The sequence below is a fragment of the Accipiter gentilis genome, chromosome 16, assembly GCF_929443795.1.
Source record: "Accipiter gentilis chromosome 16, bAccGen1.1, whole genome shotgun sequence".
Lineage (NCBI taxonomy): Eukaryota > Metazoa > Chordata > Aves > Accipitriformes > Accipitridae > Astur > Astur gentilis.
In genome coordinates this window covers 29,708,397-29,729,788 of record NC_064895.1, presented here as the reverse complement: position 1 = coordinate 29,729,788, position 21,392 = coordinate 29,708,397, and the positions used below count along the sequence as shown (strand labels likewise).

Genomic DNA, 21,392 nt, shown 5'->3' with positions numbered 1-21,392 from the left:
GGCTGGAAGGATAATGAATAACAGCCCTCCCCTTGGGATTTGCCTGATTCCCTGGGGGAAGGAGAGGGGCTGAGCCCTTGGCTCCCTGCTGGCGGAGCAGGATCCGGGCACGGATTTGAACCTGGGGTCCTGAGTCCTACAAGGATGCTGCAAGTTCCCAGGGTTTTGGGGAGAGGCTGCTTCCCTTTTGGGGGTCCTCACCCGGGAGCGGGTCCCCTGAACCTGCAGCCTTTTGCACCGGGCAATCCAGGCGAAGGGGGGAATTGGGACACGGCCCTTGCCAGGTTTGGGGGGACCCGGCAGCGGGCGCACGGAGGGGGTCAGGCGGCGAGCGATGCGACGGCCTCGCCGCATCGCATCGCCACATGCAAAGCGGGTGCTGGGGGGCTTCGCTGCCTGGCTTGCGAGGAGGAGGATGCTCCACGCCTTGCACCCCAAAATCACTCTGCCGACCCACCGGGAGCAAAGGGGGGGACAGGATGCGGGCGGGTAATGGGTCTCATCTGAAGGACATGCGAGGAGCGATTTAGAGGAGCTCTGCAGCGCTCGGTGGCTGCGCTTTGGTGATAAGCAAACCCTCCCTGGTCCCTCATTAAGGAGGGGATGATAACGATTTTTTCTGAGCCGGCTAACTCGGGCAAGGTGACCTCCGGGAGCACCGCGCCAAGCCCCGAGCGGGCAGGGAACCGCCGCGGCGGGCAGCTGCCTTCGCACGCTCGGAGACCTGGCCTTTCCAGCACAAGCACAAACCGGGGGGGAAATTGCTTCTTAATAACAGAGCAGGAGTCGTGCAGCTTGGGAAGGACCTCACGGCACCTCCAGCAGCTTTTTCCATGGGACTTCACATCTACTTCCAAAGCCCCTTGACCTCCTGACCATCCTAAATCCCTGCTGGTGTTTTCCTGGCTGCAATGCAGCAAATTAATGAATAATCCTCCGACACACCTTCGAGGCCAGATAGATGCCAAGGGGGCCAGCCGGCTGGGGTCAGACACCTCCCCGGCTGCCCAGCTGACAGCTCTGGGTCCAAGTGCTGTGCAAAGGTTATCGAAACCTCCCAAAACACCCTCCCAAGGGATTATTCATTAACGGTGCGGGGTGAAGGGGATGCACACGGGGAGGGACGCAGCTCTCCCCACCGTCTCGGTCTCCGCCGGCTCTCGCCTGCATCCAGGAGGGATGTCACAGCTCAGCTAATTACAGCCGAACAGCAGGGAATAATTCAATTAAAGGATGAAAGTATAGGTGGAAAAAAAAAAAAAAAGAAAACAGTGGTGTTTTGCCCATTGTTGAAGCTATTTGTGAATTTATTTGTGAATTGATGAAATTTTTGGTGGGATGTAAAAATGCCCCGGTGTGCCATTGTATCTGTCCTGGAGGGATCCAGGCAGCAAGGGCAGCAGAGCTTGGCTGGGGCTCTCCTGCAGTCCCCGGGGCACACAGCCAGACCGGGGAAGGATTCTAGTCCCCCAGGTTCAGCATGGTCAGCTGGTGTAAATCGTGGGAGTGCGATGGCAGCAGATGCTTTGGTTGGGTTTGCAACGCCAGGGCGTGCGGTTTGCGTGGGGACGGCAGGGCTGGGGACCCTGAACACGGCCAGCTCTCCTGCACTGCCAGGGTGACACGGGGCTGTCGGCTGCTGTGGCCTGGCTGGGGTTCTCCAGAGCAGCCAAAATGGGGACGGGAGCTGGGAGAGGCCGCTCTGCACCCTCACTGGCACCTCTGCAGCTGCTGGCGTCGAGCTGGCCCAGCAGCAGGGTCCTGCTGGAATTTCCTGCTTTTGCAGCTACTTTCTTCACTGTCCCATCTGCACCACAAATTCCCAGATTCCAATGCACTCCCAAATTACAGTACACCCCCAAATTGCAATGCATTGCCAAATTGCAGTGCGCTTCCAAATTGCAATGAGTTCCCAAATTGCAATGCATTCCCAAGTTGCAGTGAGTTCCCAAATTGCAACGAGTTCCCAAATTGCAATGCATTCCCAAGTTGCAGTGAGTTCCCAAATTGCAATGCATTCCCAAACTGCAAGCCTTGCTGCAGTGGCGGAGGGGCGGACGCGTGAGGCTCTGTCTCTGAGCCTGCGCAGCAACATGGAGATGGGATTTGCCCAAAAATTTGGCTTGTGGCTGGAGCCTTCCCACTTGTCTCCTGCCTGCCGTGCTCCTCCCCAGAGCTGCCTGCACTTGGGGGGGCTCCCAAAGCTGCTACCTCCCCTACAGCAGTGGGGAAACTGAGGCAGGAGTGCTTTGCTGAAGCTCTTTGAGTGTCTGGGCCAGGCAGAAATCAGGTGGGGTTTGTTTTTTTTGCCTTCCTTCTTCTCCATTTAAAAATAAAACGGTTGAAATTTAATTATGGGCAGCTTTTATTCTTTATTTCTCGGTCTCCAAGGGCTTCTTTCTTCTTTTCTCTTTTCCGAGTTAATTGCTTCCTTTCCGAAACAGGGCCAGGAACAATGGCTGGAGGAGGGGAGGACAGGACCAGAACTGGACGCTGTATGGGAGCAGGGAGATAATTGTCCCTTAATCCTCACCACCAGGCACAGCCAGAGTCCCACCCTGTCCTCCCTGCAGATCAGCATCCCTGCTGCCAGCACCCATGGGTGCCTCACAGCCTTTAAGGGAGAAGCCGATTAAAAAGAGATGAAAACAGCATATTTCCAGGGGATTTTGGTCCAGAGGACAAGCAGAGCTGATCACATCGTGCCACCCTTACACCAGGGTGGGTTTGGGTCCCCAGGAGGGGGGGGGGGGGGGTGACGCTGCGGTTTGAGCCGTGACAAAGGCGTGTTGGCCCCAGAGGGACCTTTGCCTTTGGCACCCAACCACCCGGGCGTTTTCAGTCCCAGCAAGGCTGAAATATTAACCGAGCATCCCCGGGGTGAAGCCGGAGCCGGCCCAGAGTCCAGGGACAGGCTGGGTTGAAATTTAACCGGGTGCCATCAAGCTTGGTGGGTGCAAGCGAGCACGGCTGGGTGCAGTCCTGCCCCCCCTGCACCCAAACCCCGTACCAGAGCTGGGGACTGTTGTTGGGTAAGGTCCTGGAGCTGCAGGATTAGGCTCAGCTCCTTCCCACAGCAGCCCTCAGCCCGTGCCCCAAAGCAACTGGGCTTTTGCTGGTTCTACCTATATATTCTTTTTTTTCTTTTTTTTTCCCCCCATTTCACATGGGTTTCTAAGGAGAAACGCCGGCAGCTGTGGGTTTCCAGCCCACCCTCTGCATTCATGGGGCAGGGTCGCCTGCCGGGAGGCCAGCCCCGGGTCTGGGGCTCTGCACCCTCCGCAGTCCCCCAGCATCACCCTGCCAGTGTCTGCCTGCACCCCGCATCCCCTGCGCGCAGCCCGCACCCCAGTACTCCCACTCTGCACCCCATGTGCGCAGCTTGCACCCCGCAGCCCGTGCACGCCGTCCAGCAGACATTTCCCAGCAGAGCCCCATCGCAGTCATTGCAGAGAGCCCCGTGGGGTCAGAGGGGTGGGAGGAACCCTGGGGGTGACTGTCCCCCCCCCAGATCCACTTGTCCCCTGTACCACAGCGCGACTGTCACCGGCTTCACCTCAGAAGCGGAGCCAGGCTGGGGAGGGCGACCGAAGACGTGCCTCCACCTCCATCCCCCACCAGCATCTTGCTTAAGCGCCCAAAAAACCCCGATGGAGGGTAAATAACAGGACCCGAGGCTTTAATTCCTGCACACGGGGCTCGGCAAGGGGACGGATCTCCTGGGAACGGCGGTGGAGGGGGCTGCCTGTCCTCGGCGATGGGAGCAACGCGTCCCGGGAACGGCGTGTGGCATTTGTGCTCGCTGACCTTTGGAGGGGTTTGCAGCCACGTCCATCGCCGCCGGCACCGGCGAGCGCAGAAGAAGGAAGAGGGGGGGTGCCCATCGCACCAGCGGTGCCAGAATTGGAGATTTGGGGGGTTCTGTCCCCATTTTATCCCCCTTGAACCGTGCGTCGCCATGCAAACCCCCTCGCAAACGGAGCCCCGTCCTCATGGCCGGGTCCCGGACACGTGGGGTGCTGTCACCCACCCGCTGAGAGCGGCTGAGTCTTCGCTCCCCTGGGGACATGTCACGATTCTTCTTCTCGATACCCATTTTTTTGTTGTTGTTCTCAAAGGTGAGAGCAGGAATTGCAAGCGTCTCTTCAAAAATAAACCCAGCCTTTTGTGAGCTGCCCTGTTTGCCCCCAGAGCTGCCCCTAATGCCGGGGCTTTGGGACGTAATTTCTTCCCCTGCTGGGATCAGGGGTTTGAAACCCACCCGAAGGTTTTCCAGACATTTTCTTCTTCCTTTCCACATCAAAGGGCTGAGAGAGGAGCAGGATAGAGCCACAGTGCGTCGTGCAGATGGAGACCACATCCACCCTGGGGGGGGTTGCTGGTACAAGCTCCCCAGCCCCGCAGCATCCCGAGGGATGCGGTCCCTCTCCCTCTGCTGTGCCTGAGACCATGGTGAGCGGCTTCGAGCTGCGAAAAGAAATGGCCCAGAGGAGCTCAGTCTGCAGCCAGATTTATTTCTTTATTTCAGGCTCCATCTGTCACGCTGGGGCCCGGCCCCAGGGGTGCTATTAGGCAGCGGCAGCCAGTGCCATCGCTCATGTTCATGGCTGGAGGTTTTCTCCTGGGAATAAATCCTCTGAGCGATGGAGCGAAGCCCTGGAGGAAGCCAAGGTGGGACTTTGCGTCTCTTCTGATGGCGTCTGCGTTGCTCTGGCCTCGCTCTCCTGGACCGGCCAGCCTCGAAGCCCAAGCCTGCTTTGGCTCGGTTGGTTTCCCAGGTTCCCCGCTCCGCAGGCGGTGGGGTGTCCCCATCCCAACCCGTCACCCTTTGGCTAATCCCACCCCACTGGCCTGCATACACGGGCATCAGAGCTTGCTGGCCGTGCCGAGGACACGGGCATGGGAGGATGGAGGATGCACGCACTGGGGACTGAGGACACCCGCACCCTGGAGACTGGGGATGCATACGTACCAAAGATGCATGCACCCCTGGGGCTGAGGACGTATACAGCCAGGGTGGGCGGGTGGGAGGCGGAGAAGCTGGTCTGGGCTGCAGGAGAGGGGGCACGGAGCTGGTGCGGGGTGGGAATCTGCGGGAGGGGGGCAGCCGGAGCAGGAGCAATGCCCTGCTGTGGCGATGTAGGGGGGGATGACGCGGTGCGCAAGGAGCGAAGGGGGCTTGGGAAGCTCTCTGCAGGTCCTCCTGCCTCCCAAAATCATTCCCAGGATCTGTGGCAGGGCCAGTATGCTGCTGGGCACTGCCGCAGTCCTGCAGCCCCCCCAAGAGCGGGGTGGAAACACCCAGGTCAGGCCCCTGCCAGGGGCTGGGCTGCAGGGAAGGCTGGCAGGAGGCTGCAAACACCTATTAAAACCACAAACCACGATGCCAGTGCCGTGGGAGAGGCCGTTTTGGCAGTGCCCGCTTGGCTTTCCAGGCAAGGCTCCAGGGCGGGTGCTTGGTCGCAGCTCCCGGCCGCCCAGGGACGATGCTCTTGGATTTTACATTTCAGCAGCAGAGTCCACAGCAGCTCCGAAACCCGCTCCCAAGGCTGCCTCCCCTGCCAGCAAACCCGGAGAGGATGACAGCCAGGGTTACGGATAACTCCAGGCTGGAGGGAGCAGGTTTAAACCTCTCCTTGCCCACCCAAGGCCCGGGGGGGTTTTCCCCTCCCCATCTCCAATCCACTCAACTCCTTTTTCAGGGATGAATCCGGATGCAAAACATTCCCGTGGGCTTGCTGGCGGAGCGGGGAAGGGCTGGGAGGAGGGATGCAGACAGACAAACCGCAAAACCCCAGCTGAAAATAGTTGAGGGCTGGGGAGAATTTAGCCGAGGGGGGAAATACCAAGCGTGTTTGCCCAAATCCTGACGCTGTCCTGGAAGTCTGTTTGTAACGGCTGTTGAGGCCGGGAGAAGGGCCGGGAGCTCAGGGGAAGGGGGCTGCAGGCAGGGGCCGAGCCCTGACACCACGGGGATGGGCCGCGGGGAAGAGGCAGCGAGACGCCATATGAACCCGCACCCTACGGACCACGGGGAGAGCCGAGCGCTCGGGTCGCTTTGTGCTTTATTTCTCAACGTTACAAAGCAGAAGGCAATTTCTCAGGCAGTGTTCATTTAGTGCATTAAAACCTCCACGCCAAAACTAACCACGCGGCACAAGTGGCCACAACCCGGGACCCAAACCCCCAAGCGAGGGAAGCCCCTGGCATGGGGTTGGGGGGATAGGGGAGCCCTGATGCAGCCCCTGCCATGGCACGAGGATGGGTCCAACCCCAAACCATCTCCCAACACCCCAGGACCCCCACGAGAGCTCACCGGGACCCTTTTAGCTGCACAAAGTAGGGGCGATGCTTTGTGCTACCCTCCTCCCAGCCCCAGCTCACCCATCGCTTCCACCCATCAACCTCCCCAAAATACAAATCAAGCCCTGAAGGTAAAAATACAACCCTAAAGGTAAAAATCCAACCCTAAAAGTTTAAAAAAAAAATAAAAACAAAATCAAACCCTAAAGGCACAATCATCCCAGGAAGGAGGGAAGGCACGGGGTAGGGCCCCCCGCTCACAGCCTGGAGATCTTGGGCAAGGGGGTGTCGGGGGGGAGCCCCTCCAGCCACTCCACCAGGATCCTGTTCAGCACCGCCGGCCTGGGGGGAACGGCACAAAGCTGGGGTGGGATCTGGCTTCCCTCCCCCGGAGAAGAGGCAGCCCGGCTCCGACGGAGCGAGGCCGTGCACGCCGGGACCGCGGTACCTCTCCATCTGCGTCCAGTGCCCGCACTCCTCGATGTGCTCCCGGCGCAGCTGCGGGATCTACGGAGGGATGTGCCAGAGCGGACAGGGGTTGGTTTGTGCCAGGATCCGGCACGCTGGGCACCAGGAACCCACCCCGGGCTGCCCCTGCATCCCCAGCTCTTCATTTTGGCCAAAGCAAATCCCCTCCTGCCTGCTGCAGGCAGGAGAGAAGGCAAATGCCCCTCCATATCAGCCTGCCCCCCCCCTTATCAAGTGATGTCCCCGTATCTGGGCCAAGTATCTGGGCCAAATCCAGTCCATCTCGGCATGATGGACCTGCCCCGGGGCTCTCCCGCGGTAGGATTTTATGGAAGCGGGATGGCTTCGGTGCACGCCGGTCCTGGGCAGGGGCAGGACTGGGGTGGGATGGGACCACGCTGGCTTACCCACTCCTCCATGCCCTTGCTCATGCTGGGATGGAGCACCGCATCCTTCCCGGCCGTGACCATCAGGGCTGGCATCGTGATCTACAGGAGACACAGGTGACAAGGTGCAGAAGGTGTTGGGTCTGCAAATGCTCCCCACGGGGCAGGATCAGTCCCCACCTTCCTGTCCTTGGCAGAGAGAGCCCAGCGCCAGTTGGGTCGCATATTGCGGTACCAGTTCAGGGGGCCACTGGGAGAGAGGGGAACAGGCTGGAGGTGCTGGGACTCAGCTCCTGCCGACACCACCGCGGGGACCAGCCCACCGCCCGCGGCACGGCCGGCACGGGAAGAGCCTGCAAGGGCAAAGCGGCCTCCCCCCGGCAGCCTCACACCTTCGTGGGGTTACAAAGCAAGGCCGAGGTGGGCTTGGGGGTCCCCCCTTCTGCAGGGGGTACCCCACCACCCCCCCAGGCTCCTGCCCCTACCTGAAGCCGGATTTCTCGAAGCGCTGGATGTAGTATTGCAGCTCAGGGCCGGCCAGGATCTTGCTGGCAGGGGGGTTTTCTGGGAAGCCCACCAGCAGCCCCCCTGCAAGAAAAGGCACAGCACTGCCCACCTGCAGCACCCCCCCCAGCCGCAGCACCCCCCCAGCCGCAGCCAGGTCTCCCCCGCCTTTACCTCGCTCCCGGACCCTGTGGAAGTTGAGCGCGAAGGGCAGGCGGTCCTGCGGGGAGAGAGGGGACCGAGGGCAGGCAGGCAGCGGCACCGTGCCCGGGGGGGGGGAACCCCAATCCCGGGGGGGCTCCCCAGGACTGCCAGGCAGACTTGGGGCTCCACGGCCCTCCTCGCTGGGAGCTGGCATTGAGCATCGCTGCATCCCAAGGGATGCAGGACCTGACCACGCAGCGCTGGGCTGTGGAGCTGGGAGCCAGCACCGAGCATCACTGCATCCTCACGGATGCAGGAATCGACCACGCAGCCCCGGGCTGCGGATCCAGGCGCAGCCGGCAGAAGGATGCCGCCGGCAAAGCACGGCCTCCCGTACACTCCCGGGGCGCTGTTATTTTAAACCGCAAAGGCTTTCACCCTGAAGCGAGAAATTAACATTTGCAGGGGTTAAGGAAGCCAGCGGCACTGGCACGGCAAGGGCAGAGGGAGAGCAGGAGCCCCTGCCCCTGCCAGCCGTGCCGTGCTCCATGCCCAGCAGCAGACAGGCCATGCTGTTCCCCACGCAAGGCTGCCTCTCCCCAGGCAGCACAGCTTTCTAAAGGTCTTCTCAATCCCTACTCGTGGTCAGCTTTGAGTCCTAAAGAGGTGCGGGCCTTGCACTGCTGCTTACAAGGATGCGTTCACTCTGGTCCCTACTGATGCAGACTGAATGCAGACTTTGCCACAGACAGGCAGCAAAAGGACAGCAGACACGGGGTGGAACGTGGCTGAGGGTTGCTGTGGGCTACTGCAAAGCCACCCCCAAAGCTTTGGGCTCCTGGCACGGGCTAGGTGGAAGGAGAGAGGGTGCCGCAGGCAGAGCCCCAACAGGTCTAGCAGGGCTCGGAGAGGACATCAGGCTGTGAAGCCCTCTGCTCCCACCCCAGGTCCGCCCTCAGCCCCACTCCTACCTCCCGGCGCGTGGAGCGGATCAGGACCTTCAGGGTCCGGCCAATGTCCTTCTCGAGCTCTGCCTCTGCGACACCCTGCACGGGGGGAGGAAGCACCGCGGGTGATGCCAACCCTCCCCAGGGGCCCAACCCACCCCGGGGCCGGATCCTGCCACCCATCGGGGCTCGGCTGGAGGCCGGGGATGGTTTTCTGCAGAGTTCAGCACAGGAACAAGGTCTGGCAAGGGTGACCGCGAGCCATTTGCGGCTGGGGTGACGGCGAGAGCCCCACGGCGTGGCACCCCGGCTATGGGGCAGGCGATGCCCAGCCATGAGCTGGGGACCCCAATGTGTGCACACGCCCATACTTGGGAAAGGGGTTTAAGCCCCAAAATAGGGGTGGAGGATAAAAATTGTGGTCCTGGACTCACCGGCTCCTGGAAATAGAACTGGTAGTCAAAGGTGGGGCAGGTTTTCATCTTCTCCACGATGTCCACAGCGGGGTCGGCGGGTCGGTACGGGGTGTTCAGCGAGGCGACGGCTCTGGGACATCATGGAGGGGGACAGAATCAGCATCGCACCCAGATTTGGGGTGCCCTGTGCGAGCTGGGGCTTTGCTGTAGGGACAGGACGGGATCTGGGGCAGGGGGACGGCCAGTCCCCAAGGACCCACCTCACCCTCTCGGGGTAGAAGAGAGCCATGTTCCAGACCACGGCACCGCCCCAGTCGTGGCCGACCAGCACGGTCTGTGGGATGCCCTGCGGGGACGGGGGACGTCAGCCCGTGCCCCCACGGCTGCATCCCAAAAGCAGCACCCGAGAGGTGATTTGCCTTCCTCCGAAGCAGCAAAGAGATCAGAAAAACGTAGTATTTCCTTTTTTTTTTCCTTTTATGTGTCTTTTCCTTTTTTTTTCCCCCAAGGAAGAAGCGTTACCTGATCCCCCCGGAGCAATTTGCTCTGACTTAATTAAACCTTTCAAGTACCTGGGCCCTCCAGAGGAAAGGGGTTTGACATTATCCACCGAAAACACATCTCAAGGCTGCTCGTCCCCTGGGATCACCCGTACGGGTGCGATCATTGCATAGGGTGACAGCAAGGGGAACGTCTCGGTATCAGCACAGCCGAAGAAATCCCCAGCCCCTCTGGGAAGGGGCTCGCAGGATCCCCCAGGGCCAGACGGATCCTGCCCAGAGCCGGGCACGCCGAGCTCACTGCTCCCCCCCTGCTCCATTCCATTTTCCTGACCCCTCTGGGCACCTACAAATAAATCCAATTAAAACCCGTGCTCCTGACAATGTAGCAGCTGGTTCGTAATTAGCTGATATTTCGAAGCGTAATTAAAATACCCTCCCGGCAGACGCGGCTCAGGGCTGGCTGCCTACCGTGTGAAACCCAGCGTCTGAGACCCACCCCCCCCAAGGGGGGGAAGAGAATTTGGGGGGGTTCCCAGCATCTCCCACCTCCGATGTGGGGCTGAGTGGGTCCCCTGGGTGCCGATGGGTTTCATCCCACCATCCCTGGCCATCACCATGCCGGCTCCTGGACCACTCTGCCTCTTCTGCATCCCAGAAATGGGCTCAACCAACATATGAAGCTTCACGAAGTCATTTATCTCCCCCAGAATCTCCCAGGTTGTCCCAGGGGAGGGAGAAGGAGCCCCCAGGGGGGGAGAGGAGCAGGATGGGCCCCGACAGTAGCAGAGGAACAGGGAAAACCAAAGTCCCATCCAGACGGGGTGCCACAACCTCGCATCCCATCTACCGAGCTCACCCTGAAGCAAAACGGGCACTGACCCTCTTGCCAGGCTGCGTATCGACGGGCACCTTTCTATCTATTTTCCTTATCATTTTTAATCCAGCGTGAAGGCTATTCCCCAGCCAAAACAATCTCGGTGATTTATCATCGCTTGCTTGGCACCAAACCGGAGCCGCAGCCCTGCGGCGCCCGGCTTGGTCCCCTCCCAAAAACCCATCCAGCTCCGATGCTGGCACAAAACCACCACCACTCCTCAAACAAGGAGCCCTTGCAAAACCTCAAGGGCTTTTTTCCCCTCCTTGTTTCTTGAGTTGTTTTCTTGGTGGTGGTTTTTTTTTAGCACTGTGCTTTTTGAAGGACTCGTTCCCTTGGAAGCCATTTCGCAAGGAAAAAGCCCTGCAGATGTTGGCATTTGCGGGCTGTGCCTTCTTCCCCTCCACTTACATCTCTTTTAAAAGGCGCAGAAACCAACCCCATCCCCTCGCCAGGATGGGAATTAAACCTGGAGCTCCCAAACCCAAGTGGATCAGATGCCAAGATGACACCGGATTCAAGCTGTGCCGAGGGGCAGCGTTGGTGCCCCGGCCACCCCAGCCACTTGGGAGCTGCTATGGTTGGCTTTTAAGGGGGATGGAGGGGTTACAGCCCAGCAGCCTTCTCCACAAGTATCTCGCCGCCTTACCAAAACCCAAAACAGGTGCCACCAGCCCATCTCCCCACCCTCAGCAAGGACACAAAGTCCAGGAAAAGGTGATGCAGAGCTGGAGACCCTCCCAAGGCTGAGTTGTCCCCACTGGCAATGGGTTGTACGAACATCCCTGTCCTTTAAAATCCCATCCATGGGGGACACAAAGATGGGGCTTGGTGCTACCCCAAGGGTTTTGGCCCAAAGTCACCAGGGAGCTCAGGTAGCCCAGCATGGGAAGGAAGAGGTGAAGGGCAGCCGCGAGGACGTGCACCCAAACCTTGCCAAGAAGGAGGGACCCATCGTGGGGGGCTCCTCACCAGTTTGTCCAGGAAAACCGCCAGGTCCTGGGGAAGGGAGGAGAGAAAGGGTCAGATCCTGCCCGGGACCATGCCTTACCAGCCCACACCACCCTCCACACCGCACTCATCCTGCCCACGTCCGTGCCCTGCAGCTCCTCACCTTGCATATCTGCTCCTGGGAATATTCTTTTATGTCTGCACAAAAGACATAAGCGCCATCATTTTAACATCCACATGTTTCTACAGATGTGTTCTGCATCCACCTGAGCTGCCGGGGCTGCAGGAGGAACAGGACAGCTTCCATCCTGCCAGGAGAAAATCCCCCCACACATCTCCTCCCGGGGCTCGGCTTTGGGCTTGGCAGCTCCAGTCCCGAACACCCTCGTCCCCCCTATGCCCCAGTTAAAACCAGCTCACCCGGCGGGGCCGTGGACTCCCCGTAGCCCTTCATCTCCAGAGCGATCACCCTGAAGCCGGCATCAGCCAAAGCTGGGATCTAGGAGGGAAAGCAGCAGCCTCCAAAGGATGCAGAGACCCCCAGACCCCCCCTCCCCTGGTGCCAGCACCCATCCTGCATCTGCCCACCCCAGCGCGCCTGGAGATGTCCCCAGGAGGGCAGACGCGGGCTGGTGAGGCTGGAGGGCGGCAAACGCTCCTGGGCTGTGTCCCGTGTCCCTCAAGGCTCAAGGCAGGGGGGTGGGACGGCCCCGGGAACCCCCAGGAGTGATGGCCAGGCACCCCCTCCACCATGCTCCAGCACCCCACCGCCAGCCCCCACGGTCCACCCCCCTCCCCGTCCCCTCCATCACCTGGTAGCGCCAGGAGAGCCAGGACTCGGGGAAGCCGTGGCAGAGGCAGACGACGGGGCCATGCCCCATTTCCACAAAGTGCAGCCGGACGCCGGGCTGGAAGGGACGGAGAGCCTCGCCGGCTGCGGGTGGCACAGCTTCACCCCCCAACTCTCCACCCGCCACCGGCCGCCAGGCGTGGGAGCTCGTCCCCCGCCTCCAGTCCACCCTCCCAGAGCCACGCCAGCACGTTTTAGGTCCTGGGGTGGCTGAAGAAGACCTGAACGACGGGGTCGGTCAGCATTCCCCACCCAGAGCAGCCCACGCAGGAGGGTGGACAACCCAACAAGACACCCCTGGGCTGGCACATCCTTGCACGGGGCTCAAGACCCTCCCCAAGCCCTGCCAAGACCGGGGACACCTTGTCACCGCGGCGGCCCCCTCCACCCTACCCGGATGGGCACGTATCCGTGGGTCACATCGGACGGATCACACGCAGTTGGCAGCGGCTCTTCTTGGGTGAGAAGCTGCGGGGTGAGGAGCACAGGGTGAGCTCCTGAGCAAGCCTGGAGCTCCACGGGACATCCCCGCCGCCCTGCTGCTGGTGGGACATCCGTGCGCTCGGGATGGACACGGCTCAGCAGGTCCCCGGGATGAGGTTATCGGGGGGTGGGCAGAGTTTGCAGGAGATCACAGCCCCCATCCCATTCGTCTCCAAAGCCGCCCGCCAGTCCTGCACCAGTGCCGCATCACGGCGAGACCCGGGAGCCCGAGCCCATCCCTCCTGGCTCTGCAGAACTGGTCCAGGATCCCCAGAAGAGCAGGAGACAGAGAGGACCCAGACCACCGCTACATGCCTGGACACCCGAGAGCTCCTCTAGCTCCTTCAGGACGGTTTTGGTGTCCCTGACGAGGACGGTGGCCATGCCCATCTCGCGGGCTGGCTTCAAGTTCTCCCCGATGTCGTCCAGGAGGATGACCTGGAGGTAGACCAGCGAGAGCCGGGCTCAGCGCCCCGGGGAAGGGCAGTCGCTGGACTTTGGGTGCCCGGAGGGACCCCTCTGTTCCCTGTGTTTTGGGGGTGATGGTCGTACCTCCTGCGGTTTTGCCCGCAGCGCGTCCAAGGCGTAGGTGTAGATCTGGGGATCTGGCTTCCACGCTCCGAGCCGGCAGGACTCGATCACCAGGTCGAAGTGACGGTGCAGCAGGTTCATCAGCGTGGCCGTGAAGAGCCGCCCCGCGCTGTCATCCACCCAGTTGTTGGTGAGGACACAGGTCTTAAATCCTAGGAAAGGGCAGAGCAGGGAGCGCTGGTTTTCTCACTCCAGCTCTCCCGCAAGCTTTTGATTACACCTCCCCTCCCCAGCCACGTTTCTCAGACCTTCCCACCCTAAGATCTCTGATTTACAAGGCCCTGTCTGGACCAGGATAACCCCGGCAGGAGATAAAAGGATGCTCAGCAGGACCTTATGCCCAATTTGCACTTCCAGAAAGGCTCAGCCCTCCCAACGCAAACTGGATGTGAGCCGGAGCTCAGGCACACCAAGGTGCGGAGGACCGAGCCGATGGACCGGCCACGGCACGGGGCGAAGAGCTACGGCATCCTGCTAACTGCTGGCTGGGTGCTAACGCCTGATGGATTTGGTAGCAGGGCTCAGAATATTCAGTTAGAGGACGCCGAGAGGCGACATCAGGAGAGACCTTGGATGCTGATGAGGGACCAAGCAGGGACCCCCTGGTGGGACCGGCCAGGGACCCCCGTGGCACCTGCTTGGGAGGGGAGCAGCACCTTTACTCCAGCACCCCTCGCCCAAAAGCCCCCCAGCACCCACCGTTCCTGCGCAGCACCCTGGCTGCCCGCAGAAGGGGGGCATTGACCGTCCCCTCGGCTGCCATCTCCTCGAAGGCTCGGGCGACGGAGAAGGTGGGCGGCAGGACGATGCCCGAGGCGGAGGCGTGCTGCCTGCAGCCCTCTTCCATCTCCGAAAAGAGCTGGAAAACACCCACGCAGTCGTTCAATTGACCCCCCCAAGACAGAAAAGGCAGCCCATCCTGGAGCCTGCTCCCCTCGGCTCCTTCCCGAGCCCCATCCGAGGCACCGGTGATGCTCCACGACTGGTACCCGCGGGCTCACCTGGGACAGGGTGATCTGTCCCCTCATGGCTTTGGCATAAGGACTGTTGGATCCGCCGGCAAACATGACGTTTTGCAAGAAATTCCTGCAAGGCAAAGGAGAGGAGGTCAGCTGGGGGGAGACATGACGTGACACCCCAATACCGGAGGGGTGCTGGGGTGCGCTACGGGGAGAAGGATGCTCTGTGCCTCCAGCCTCCATCATCGCCCAGGACCGGAGCATCACTTCATTACACGAGCGGGAGATCGCTAGCCATTTATTTCTGCTGGCAGCTCAATTACTTCGCCCTGCAGATAGACGAGCAGGGAGCTTTGCCAGGAATAAAAAAATAATGCAAAGAGCAAGGTATTTTGGAAGCTGTAGCTCAGGGAAAATAATTTGCCCCTATCACAAGATCACAAAAGGCCTTCTCGGGCGGCAATAAAACAAGATTACAGCGACTGGCTTTAGGACAAAGCTGTCCTCCGAGTCGATAAAAATGCAGCTCAGTTAAAAATAAAGCAGCTTTACCTGTTCCAGCAGGATTGCTGTCATTATTTTTTTTTTTTAATATAAAGCGAAGCAAAAATATGTTTGATGGCCTGATAATCTGGGAATTTATTGCTCCATCTGCTCCACATCCTCCAGCATTTAGTTTGGTTTTTTTTTTTTTAACTCCCTGCTTTTTTTTAACACCCACGCGCTGCTGGGAGATCCCAGCGTTTTCGGGGATGCAAACAGACAGAACCTGTTCGGCTCCTGTTTGGGAGCTTTTGGGATTCCTAATTCCCAAGTACCCCGTATTAAATGGGTCAAAGGGTTCGCTAGGACTTGCGAGGCTCTTTGGGACCTGCTTTGGGTCTCATCAGCTCCCGCTCATGCACTGAGTTGTGTCGGGTCTCAGCACTGGGGCAAGGATGGGCTTAATTAATTAGCCTGCTTATTTAATAATTAGTTGCTCTTCTTACTCTTGCTGCCAGCGTCCCCTATGGCAGTCCTGCCTCTTTGGGGGTTACTTTTAACCACTGACCTGCACCCCACATCCAGGAGAGGCCACCCTGCCTTCTCCCCCCAGCCTGCACCCCACATCCAGGACAGGACCCTCCCCGGCCTGCACCCCACGCCCAGGCCTGCGGGCCCCCAGCCCGTACCCCACATATACACAGGGACCCCAGCTTGCCCCCCACGTCCCGGACAGGGTGCCCCCAGCCCCGTCCTCCTGCTAGGGGGGCCCCAGTCGCGCAAACCACGCGCGGGCGGCGGCCGCACACACAGTATTGTCGCCTCGTCTCTACGTGTCTCCGGCCAAGCGGCGATGTGCCGAAGCGCGGGCGGACGAGTGCCGCCGAGCCGGGCCGGGCCGGGCCGGGCCGGGCCGTACCTGGGCAGAGCGCAGTCCTGCTCGCAGGAGCCCAGGAATTGCTGCAGGCCTGGCCGAAAGAGCACGCCGCCAAGGTCGAACAACACGGCCCGCCGCGCCATGGCCGCCCCCCCCGCCGCCGGTACCCGGACTCGAACCCCCGACCCCAACGACCCCAACGCCGCCAGCGCTGAGGCCCTTCCGTCCGCTACAGGCCCCGCCCCCGCGGCCTCGCCCCGCCCCCTGCCCGGGCGCCGCGCTGGGTCCTAGCGCCGCCGTCTAGCGCCCGTCACGGAGCGAGTCACCCCAGGGACCCTGCAGCTGCTCACCCAGGTTTTGCCCAAAATCGCGTTTTCTCCCATTAACAGGGAGCCCGGGCTTCTCCTCAGCTCCCCAGGCTGCAGCAGCACCCGCTCACCCGACCTGCCTGCCCCCAACTCCGAGGGCCCTAATGGTGCTGGAAGCGGGAAGGGGCAGGGGGTGCGCAGGCAGGACTGGCCCCGTGCTGCAGGCGTGTGCACACGCGTGTACACACGCACACGTTCACATGCACACGCCTGCATACATGCAGGAACACGTGCACGCCTACATGCACATACATGCCCGCCCACACCCACATGTGCACACTTACATGCATGCACACATATATGTACACATGCACACACAAAAATGCGTGCGCACAAGCACGCGCATGAACACACACATGCAGGCGTGCATGCACACGTGCATGCACAGGTGCACATAAGTGCAAAACACACGTGCGCACGTGCAAAACACACGTGTGCATGCTGAACATGCATGCACGCCACCAGGCACGTTGCTGAGGATGCGTGTGCACCGTTAAGCATGTGTGTGTGTGTGTCTCCAAGCACGCGTGTGCACGCCGAGGCTGTACGAGCACTGCCAGGCATGTGTGTGCACACTCAGCACGCGTGTGCCCCGCTGAGCACGGGTGCGCACCACCAGGCAACTGCGTGGGCGCCGAGCACGTACGTGCGTGCTCAGCACACGCCTGCATGCCAAGCACATACGTGCACATGCGTGTATGCCGCCTGGCCATTTCGGCAATCCTGAACCCCCCCCCCCGGCGAGGCAGCCTCGGAGGGGGACGCGTGACCCCTTGCACACCCCGAACCAGCCCTGGTGTGCTCAGTGCCAGACACGCCGTGGCCGTGGCCGAGGCCGTGCGTGTGCGTGTGCGTGTGCGTGTGCGTGTGCGTGGGCCGGCCCCTCCTCGGGGAGCCGCCGGCAGTGCCGTGGCGGGACGGCCGCGTCGCCGAGCGGTGAGCGGGGCAGGGGGGTCCGGGAGGGATCGGCAGCGGTTTCACGGGCAATCCCAACCCCCTGCCTCAGTTTCCCCACCTGCAAAACTAGAGGTGGGATGCTGGCTCGGCCATAGCTCGGGAGCTGGGGGGGACCGGGGGGGGGGGGTATAACTGCACCCCTGCCCAGCACAGCAGAGCTGGGGGGGCTGTTCCTTGCTGGGGTGGCTATTGGGGAGGGGGCAGAGTTATTTTAGGGAGGCTCAAGCCCAGACGAGCCACGCATTTATGGGCAGCATCCCGCTCCTGGGGCTCGGTGTCCCCCATCCCTTGATCCCAACCTCCCGCTGTCCCTGGGACCCCTGACGCGACCCCCCCAGCATCCTCCCAGGGTGGTCCAGCGCCGGGTGGGTGGATGAAACCCCCTTCCCTGATTTCTGGCACGGCTCAGATCTCCGGCGGACGAAGGCTTTTCCTCCTCCCATCACGGTGGGGGCAGCTCCGGCGCAGCTCCTCCGCTCACCCCAAAACGGGGGCCGGCAACGGGTCTGCAGCCCCCCGGGGTCCCAGCCGCCGTGACGCCAAGCCCGGCTTCTCCCTGCTAAAAAGGTGGGAGCATTTTTGAGGGGAAAAAAGAAGGAGAAAAGAAGAATTTTGCTGGCCTGTTGCTATTCTGGCGAGAAGAGCCGGGAGGAACAACCCAGCCTTGGTGCCAGCGAAATGCCAGCATGGCTACGCCGCTGAGACCCAGCCAACTCGTGGCAGGGCTGGGCCGCGGTGCCGCTGCGGTCTCTGCTAGGAGGGGGTGTCCCCCAGCTGCCGCCCCCCCCCTCCTCTTCTTTTGGGGTCCTTTGCTCCAAAGCGAAAACCACCCACCTCTGCCAGGTGCTGGCCTGAGACCTGAGAAGCTCGTTGCACCCCAGGATGCCGGCAGGGAGCTGGGATGCTGACAGGAGCCCCCTTCCCTCTGCGGAGGGGCTCGGGGACGGCTGGGAGGATGCGGGGTGCTGGCAGGGGCCCCCCCTGAGCCCCCGAGCCCCCGCGCCGTGCCGGCAGCCTCTGGCACCCGCTCCCCCGGCCCCGGCGCCAAGACTTTCCGGTGGCGGTTTTAAAAGAGCCGTATTGTCTGCCCCCCCCACGGCGGCCTCCTGCTTTTCCATGGCTCCAGAGGGGGGTTTTGGGGGGGACGAGTAGGATCAGACTCACCCCAGCCCTTCCAGCCCTCATCTTAACCCCTCCGTGCCTCAGTTTCCCCAATATGCTCAATGTGCTGGGCTGGGCTGGGGGGAGTGTGCAGAAAGGCTCCCCCCCCCCTTCCCGAGGGGATTCCTCCATGGTGCGGGGATAGTGGGGTACAGCACCCCCAAATCCCAAAGCCCGGCAGCCAGATACGCATACACATGGAAAAATAAGGGCGCCTGGGGGATTTTGCTGGTTTGAACAGGGGGGACACACACCCAGAAAGGGTCTCAGGGGGTGTCTCAGCTGCAGCCTTGACCCCCCCCATTTCTCTTTGCTCCTGAAGGACACCATGGTCCCGGGGGGCCCTGGCTGGTGCCTGCTGGTGGGGCTCTGCGCCCTTGTCCCCCCCGCCACCACCCAGGGGGGACCAGAAGAGGACGTGACCGCCGGCGTCAGGACGGAGGAGTTGGGGTACCACCTCGCCCAGGATGGGGACCCCCTCCGGGACCCCCAGCGCTGCGGCATCACCTTCCACGCCCCCAGCCCTTGCAGCCCCCGTGGGCCACCCTCCTCTGCTTCCCGCGACGAGCTGGATCACCTCAAGAACCTCTTGCAGGACACCAAGGCCAGCCTGAAGGACGTGGAAACGGCGGCCGCGCTGGAGGACAACCAGACCCGCTACCAGGACATCATCACTGAGGCGCTGCCCGCCATCCACGGGGCCAACCTGGAATTTCAGGAGAGCCTGGATAACGTCCGCAGGGAGCTGGAGGCTCACGTGGCCGAGGCCGATCACCCACGGATGGCCGAGAAGAAGGAGAAGTAAGTGCCACGGGAGCGGGACGGACTGTGGGAGATGCTCTGTGGGGCTGATGCCCTGAAATCCGTGGGTGGGAGCCAGCCCCAGGCTGTAGACACCTGGGGGGGTCTGGGTGTCCCCAAGGGTCCCACAGCCTTCGTGGTGGCTCTCAGGTGACACGCGGGGTTTGGATGCTCAGCAAACCGCTGCCGTTAACATCCCTGCGTGTGTCCCTGCCCCAAACCCACCGTAGCGGGACCGGTGAGGGGTCCTCCGAGGGCAGGGTGGGGGGGTGCGATACCAGGAAGGGGGGGCTCGTCACTCCTAAACCAGTGACCCAGCTCAGCCGAGCCACGACGGGATGATGGAGCAGCATTCGCCAGGATGGAGGAGTCAGGGTACCCCCTCTCCCAGCTTGGGGACCCCCTCCAGGACCCCCGGTGCTGCAGCATCACCTTCCACACACTGCGAGGAGCCCGGTAAGGACACGGGGGACACTGAGCCCATCTCCCTGCCCCGCCAGGCTGCGGAAGGGTGTTCGCGTGGTGGCCCACATGCTACGGCTCACCGGCCGCCTGGCCCAGACCCTCGATGCCACCTCTCGCCGCCTCCACGCCGAGCTGAGCCGGCGCCTGCAGAGCTCGGCCGCCCACGCCGCCGCCGCCGCCGAGCCCTAGGACGGCGGGGACGGGCTCCGCCGTCACCCCACGCATGGCCTCGCTTGCTGGTAGGACCCCAACCCGGCTCAGCTCCCTAGTTTTTGGGGGGTCCCGGCTCCTCTCCCCGGCCCCGGGGAGCTGTGAGTTTGCACGGGGGGTTTGCAGAGTTGGTCTGGGCGCCGGAGCCGGCGGTGCCGGCAGGGGATGGAAGGTTGTCACCCGCTACGTGATGCCATCGCACGTGCGATGGCCGTAACCCCAGTCCCAAGCGTTCGATGCGTTTATCCGCCAGGAACTCTGCCGTCATATAGCAGAGCCTGGTGCCACTGCGTGTGCCCAGCCCCGTGTCCTGGGGGGAAAACCCCTCTGTGGGAGGGGGCTCCTTCCCATCCCCAGCAGAACTCTGCCCCCCTTTCGTTCTCCCTGGAGGAACTTTATCCACACAGGCTCCCTATTTTCACAGCTAGCCAGCCCCGTGTGCCAACAGCTAAGCCATCACACCCGAAGCCTTGCCTGAACCAGGCTCCGGCAGCTCCCCAGAGGGTCCTAAAAGTTAACCCCAGCTCTTTTGGGGTTCGGATGCATCTCGCCAGTGGTCCAGCAGCATCACCGCCCGCCTGGCACGGGCAGAGCCGCTGCCGGCTCCGGTTAAGCCTTTGCCCTTGGGAACAGCTTGTCCAGGCTTGGAAGAGCCTTTTTGCCCCTGGGGGGGCAAGGGGCAGGCTGGGTCTGGAGCTGCAGGCAGGGTGGAGGGGATGGGGCTGCCCTGCCTGCACAGAGCTGCGCAGGCAGCGGGCGAACGGCTGGAGACGAAACCGCCTGGCAATAAATTGAAGCTGGCAACTCGAGTGCTCCCAACCCGCTGAGGTTTGGGCAGCGGGAAAAGAGCCGGAGGCAGAAAATCCCTCCCGTGTTTGTAAGCCCGGAGGTTCTCCCGGGAGGCTGGAGGGAACGGCCAGGGTCACCCCGGCATGTTGGGCTCGGGGCACCCCGCTACCCCCACGGTGCACCCTAAGGATGGGCAAGAGGCAGGAATACCCCGGGGCAGCGGCAGCGGCACTTCTGCAGGAGCTGCAGGCAGCGAAATAAAGATGCATTGCGCTCTGCCAGGCGTCAGCGTTATCTCCGCGTCTGTTTTCTCTCCATCCTCTGCTGTCTAAGGGAAAAGGAGGATGGATGAGGTTGTCTGCAGCATTAACTGTCCCTCCACCTCCAAAAGAGGCCACCCTGATCGGGAACCCAGCGAAGGGGATGGACCCCCCAGCATCCACGATGTTTCCCACCCCTCCTCAGCCTTCAATCCACCATCCAGCAGTCAGCTCCGTTTTTTCCTCCCCAGAAAAATCAATGTTTGTTGTCTTTTTTTCCCTGATTAAGTCATTATGGCCTTGCCCGACTCATCCTTCTCCCTAATTCCCTTCCTTCGGTGGGCCCGGATCGATCTCCGGGAGCAGCCCTTGCAATTTCCAGCTTCTCCCCATCCCTCTGGCGTCCATTGCTCCATCTTCCCCCTCTTCCCATCTCCCCAGCTTCAGGGGTCCATCCAACACCAAACACTCCCTTCGGCCCCGCAGGCGGCCTTGGGACGTGGCCGTGGGCTGAGGGCTCTGCACCGTGGCACGGGGACGGGGCTTTGCATCGCACCGCTGGCTGCAGCGTGGTGCCCCGGGGTGGTGGAGGTTTGCCAGGGTGTTTTGATGCAATCGTGACATCGGTGATTAAAAAATGGA

The 21,392-nt window shown here is 61.6% G+C and overlaps 2 protein-coding genes across 3 annotated transcripts; one reads left to right on the top strand and one right to left on the bottom strand.

Annotated features, from left to right (window-relative positions):
• Positions 1-6,053: 6,053 nt before the first annotated feature.
• On the bottom strand, positions 6,054-15,971 carry EPHX2 (epoxide hydrolase 2). Of its 2 annotated transcripts, XM_049819071.1 has the most exons (19): positions 15,782-15,971; positions 14,422-14,506; positions 14,120-14,279; positions 13,382-13,572; positions 13,145-13,267; positions 12,740-12,814; positions 12,309-12,404; positions 11,917-11,995; positions 11,660-11,694; positions 11,518-11,544; positions 9,429-9,514; positions 9,187-9,298; positions 8,777-8,851; positions 7,836-7,881; positions 7,643-7,745; positions 7,338-7,407; positions 7,179-7,259; positions 6,752-6,810; positions 6,054-6,645 (listed from the first exon to the last, which is right to left on the bottom strand). In XM_049819071.1, the coding sequence occupies exons 1-19, from the start codon at positions 15,880-15,882 to the stop codon at positions 6,561-6,563; spliced, it is 1,689 nt and encodes a 562-aa protein (XP_049675028.1). In that variant the 5' UTR covers positions 15,883-15,971; the 3' UTR covers positions 6,054-6,560. The 2 variants fall into 2 exon arrangements, 1 of the variants encoding a protein (XP_049675028.1); XR_007508347.1 differs by lacking the exons at positions 6,054-6,645; positions 7,338-7,407.
• A 1,347-nt stretch (positions 15,972-17,318) lies between these two features.
• LOC126046541 (uncharacterized) lies at positions 17,319-20,747 on the top strand. The gene is made up of 4 exons (XM_049819083.1): positions 17,319-17,429; positions 18,548-19,026; positions 19,527-19,730; positions 20,126-20,747. Exons 2-3 carry the CDS (start codon positions 18,554-18,556, stop codon positions 19,678-19,680), a joined length of 627 nt encoding a protein of 208 aa, XP_049675040.1. The 5' UTR covers positions 17,319-17,429; positions 18,548-18,553; the 3' UTR covers positions 19,681-19,730; positions 20,126-20,747.
• Positions 20,748-21,392: the final 645 nt, after the last annotated feature.

Coding starts and splice junctions, on each gene's coding strand:
- EPHX2 (XM_049819071.1), bottom strand. CDS start 15,882: ATGGCGCGGCGGGCCGTGTTGTTCGACCTTGGCGGCGTGCTCTTTCGG. Junction 12,815..13,144: donor AGGAGCTCTCGGGTGTCCAG/GCATGTAGCGGT, acceptor CTCACCCCGCAG/CTTCTCACCCAAGAAGAGCC. Junction 9,515..11,517: donor CGGTTTTCCTGGACAAACTG/GTGAGGAGCCCC, acceptor CCGTCCCCGCAG/GGCATCCCACAGACCGTGCT.
- LOC126046541 (XM_049819083.1), top strand. CDS start 18,554: ATGGTCCCGGGGGGCCCTGGCTGGTGCCTGCTGGTGGGGCTCTGCGCC. Junction 19,027..19,526: donor ATGGCCGAGAAGAAGGAGAA/GTAAGTGCCACG, acceptor CTGCCCCGCCAG/GCTGCGGAAGGGTGTTCGCG.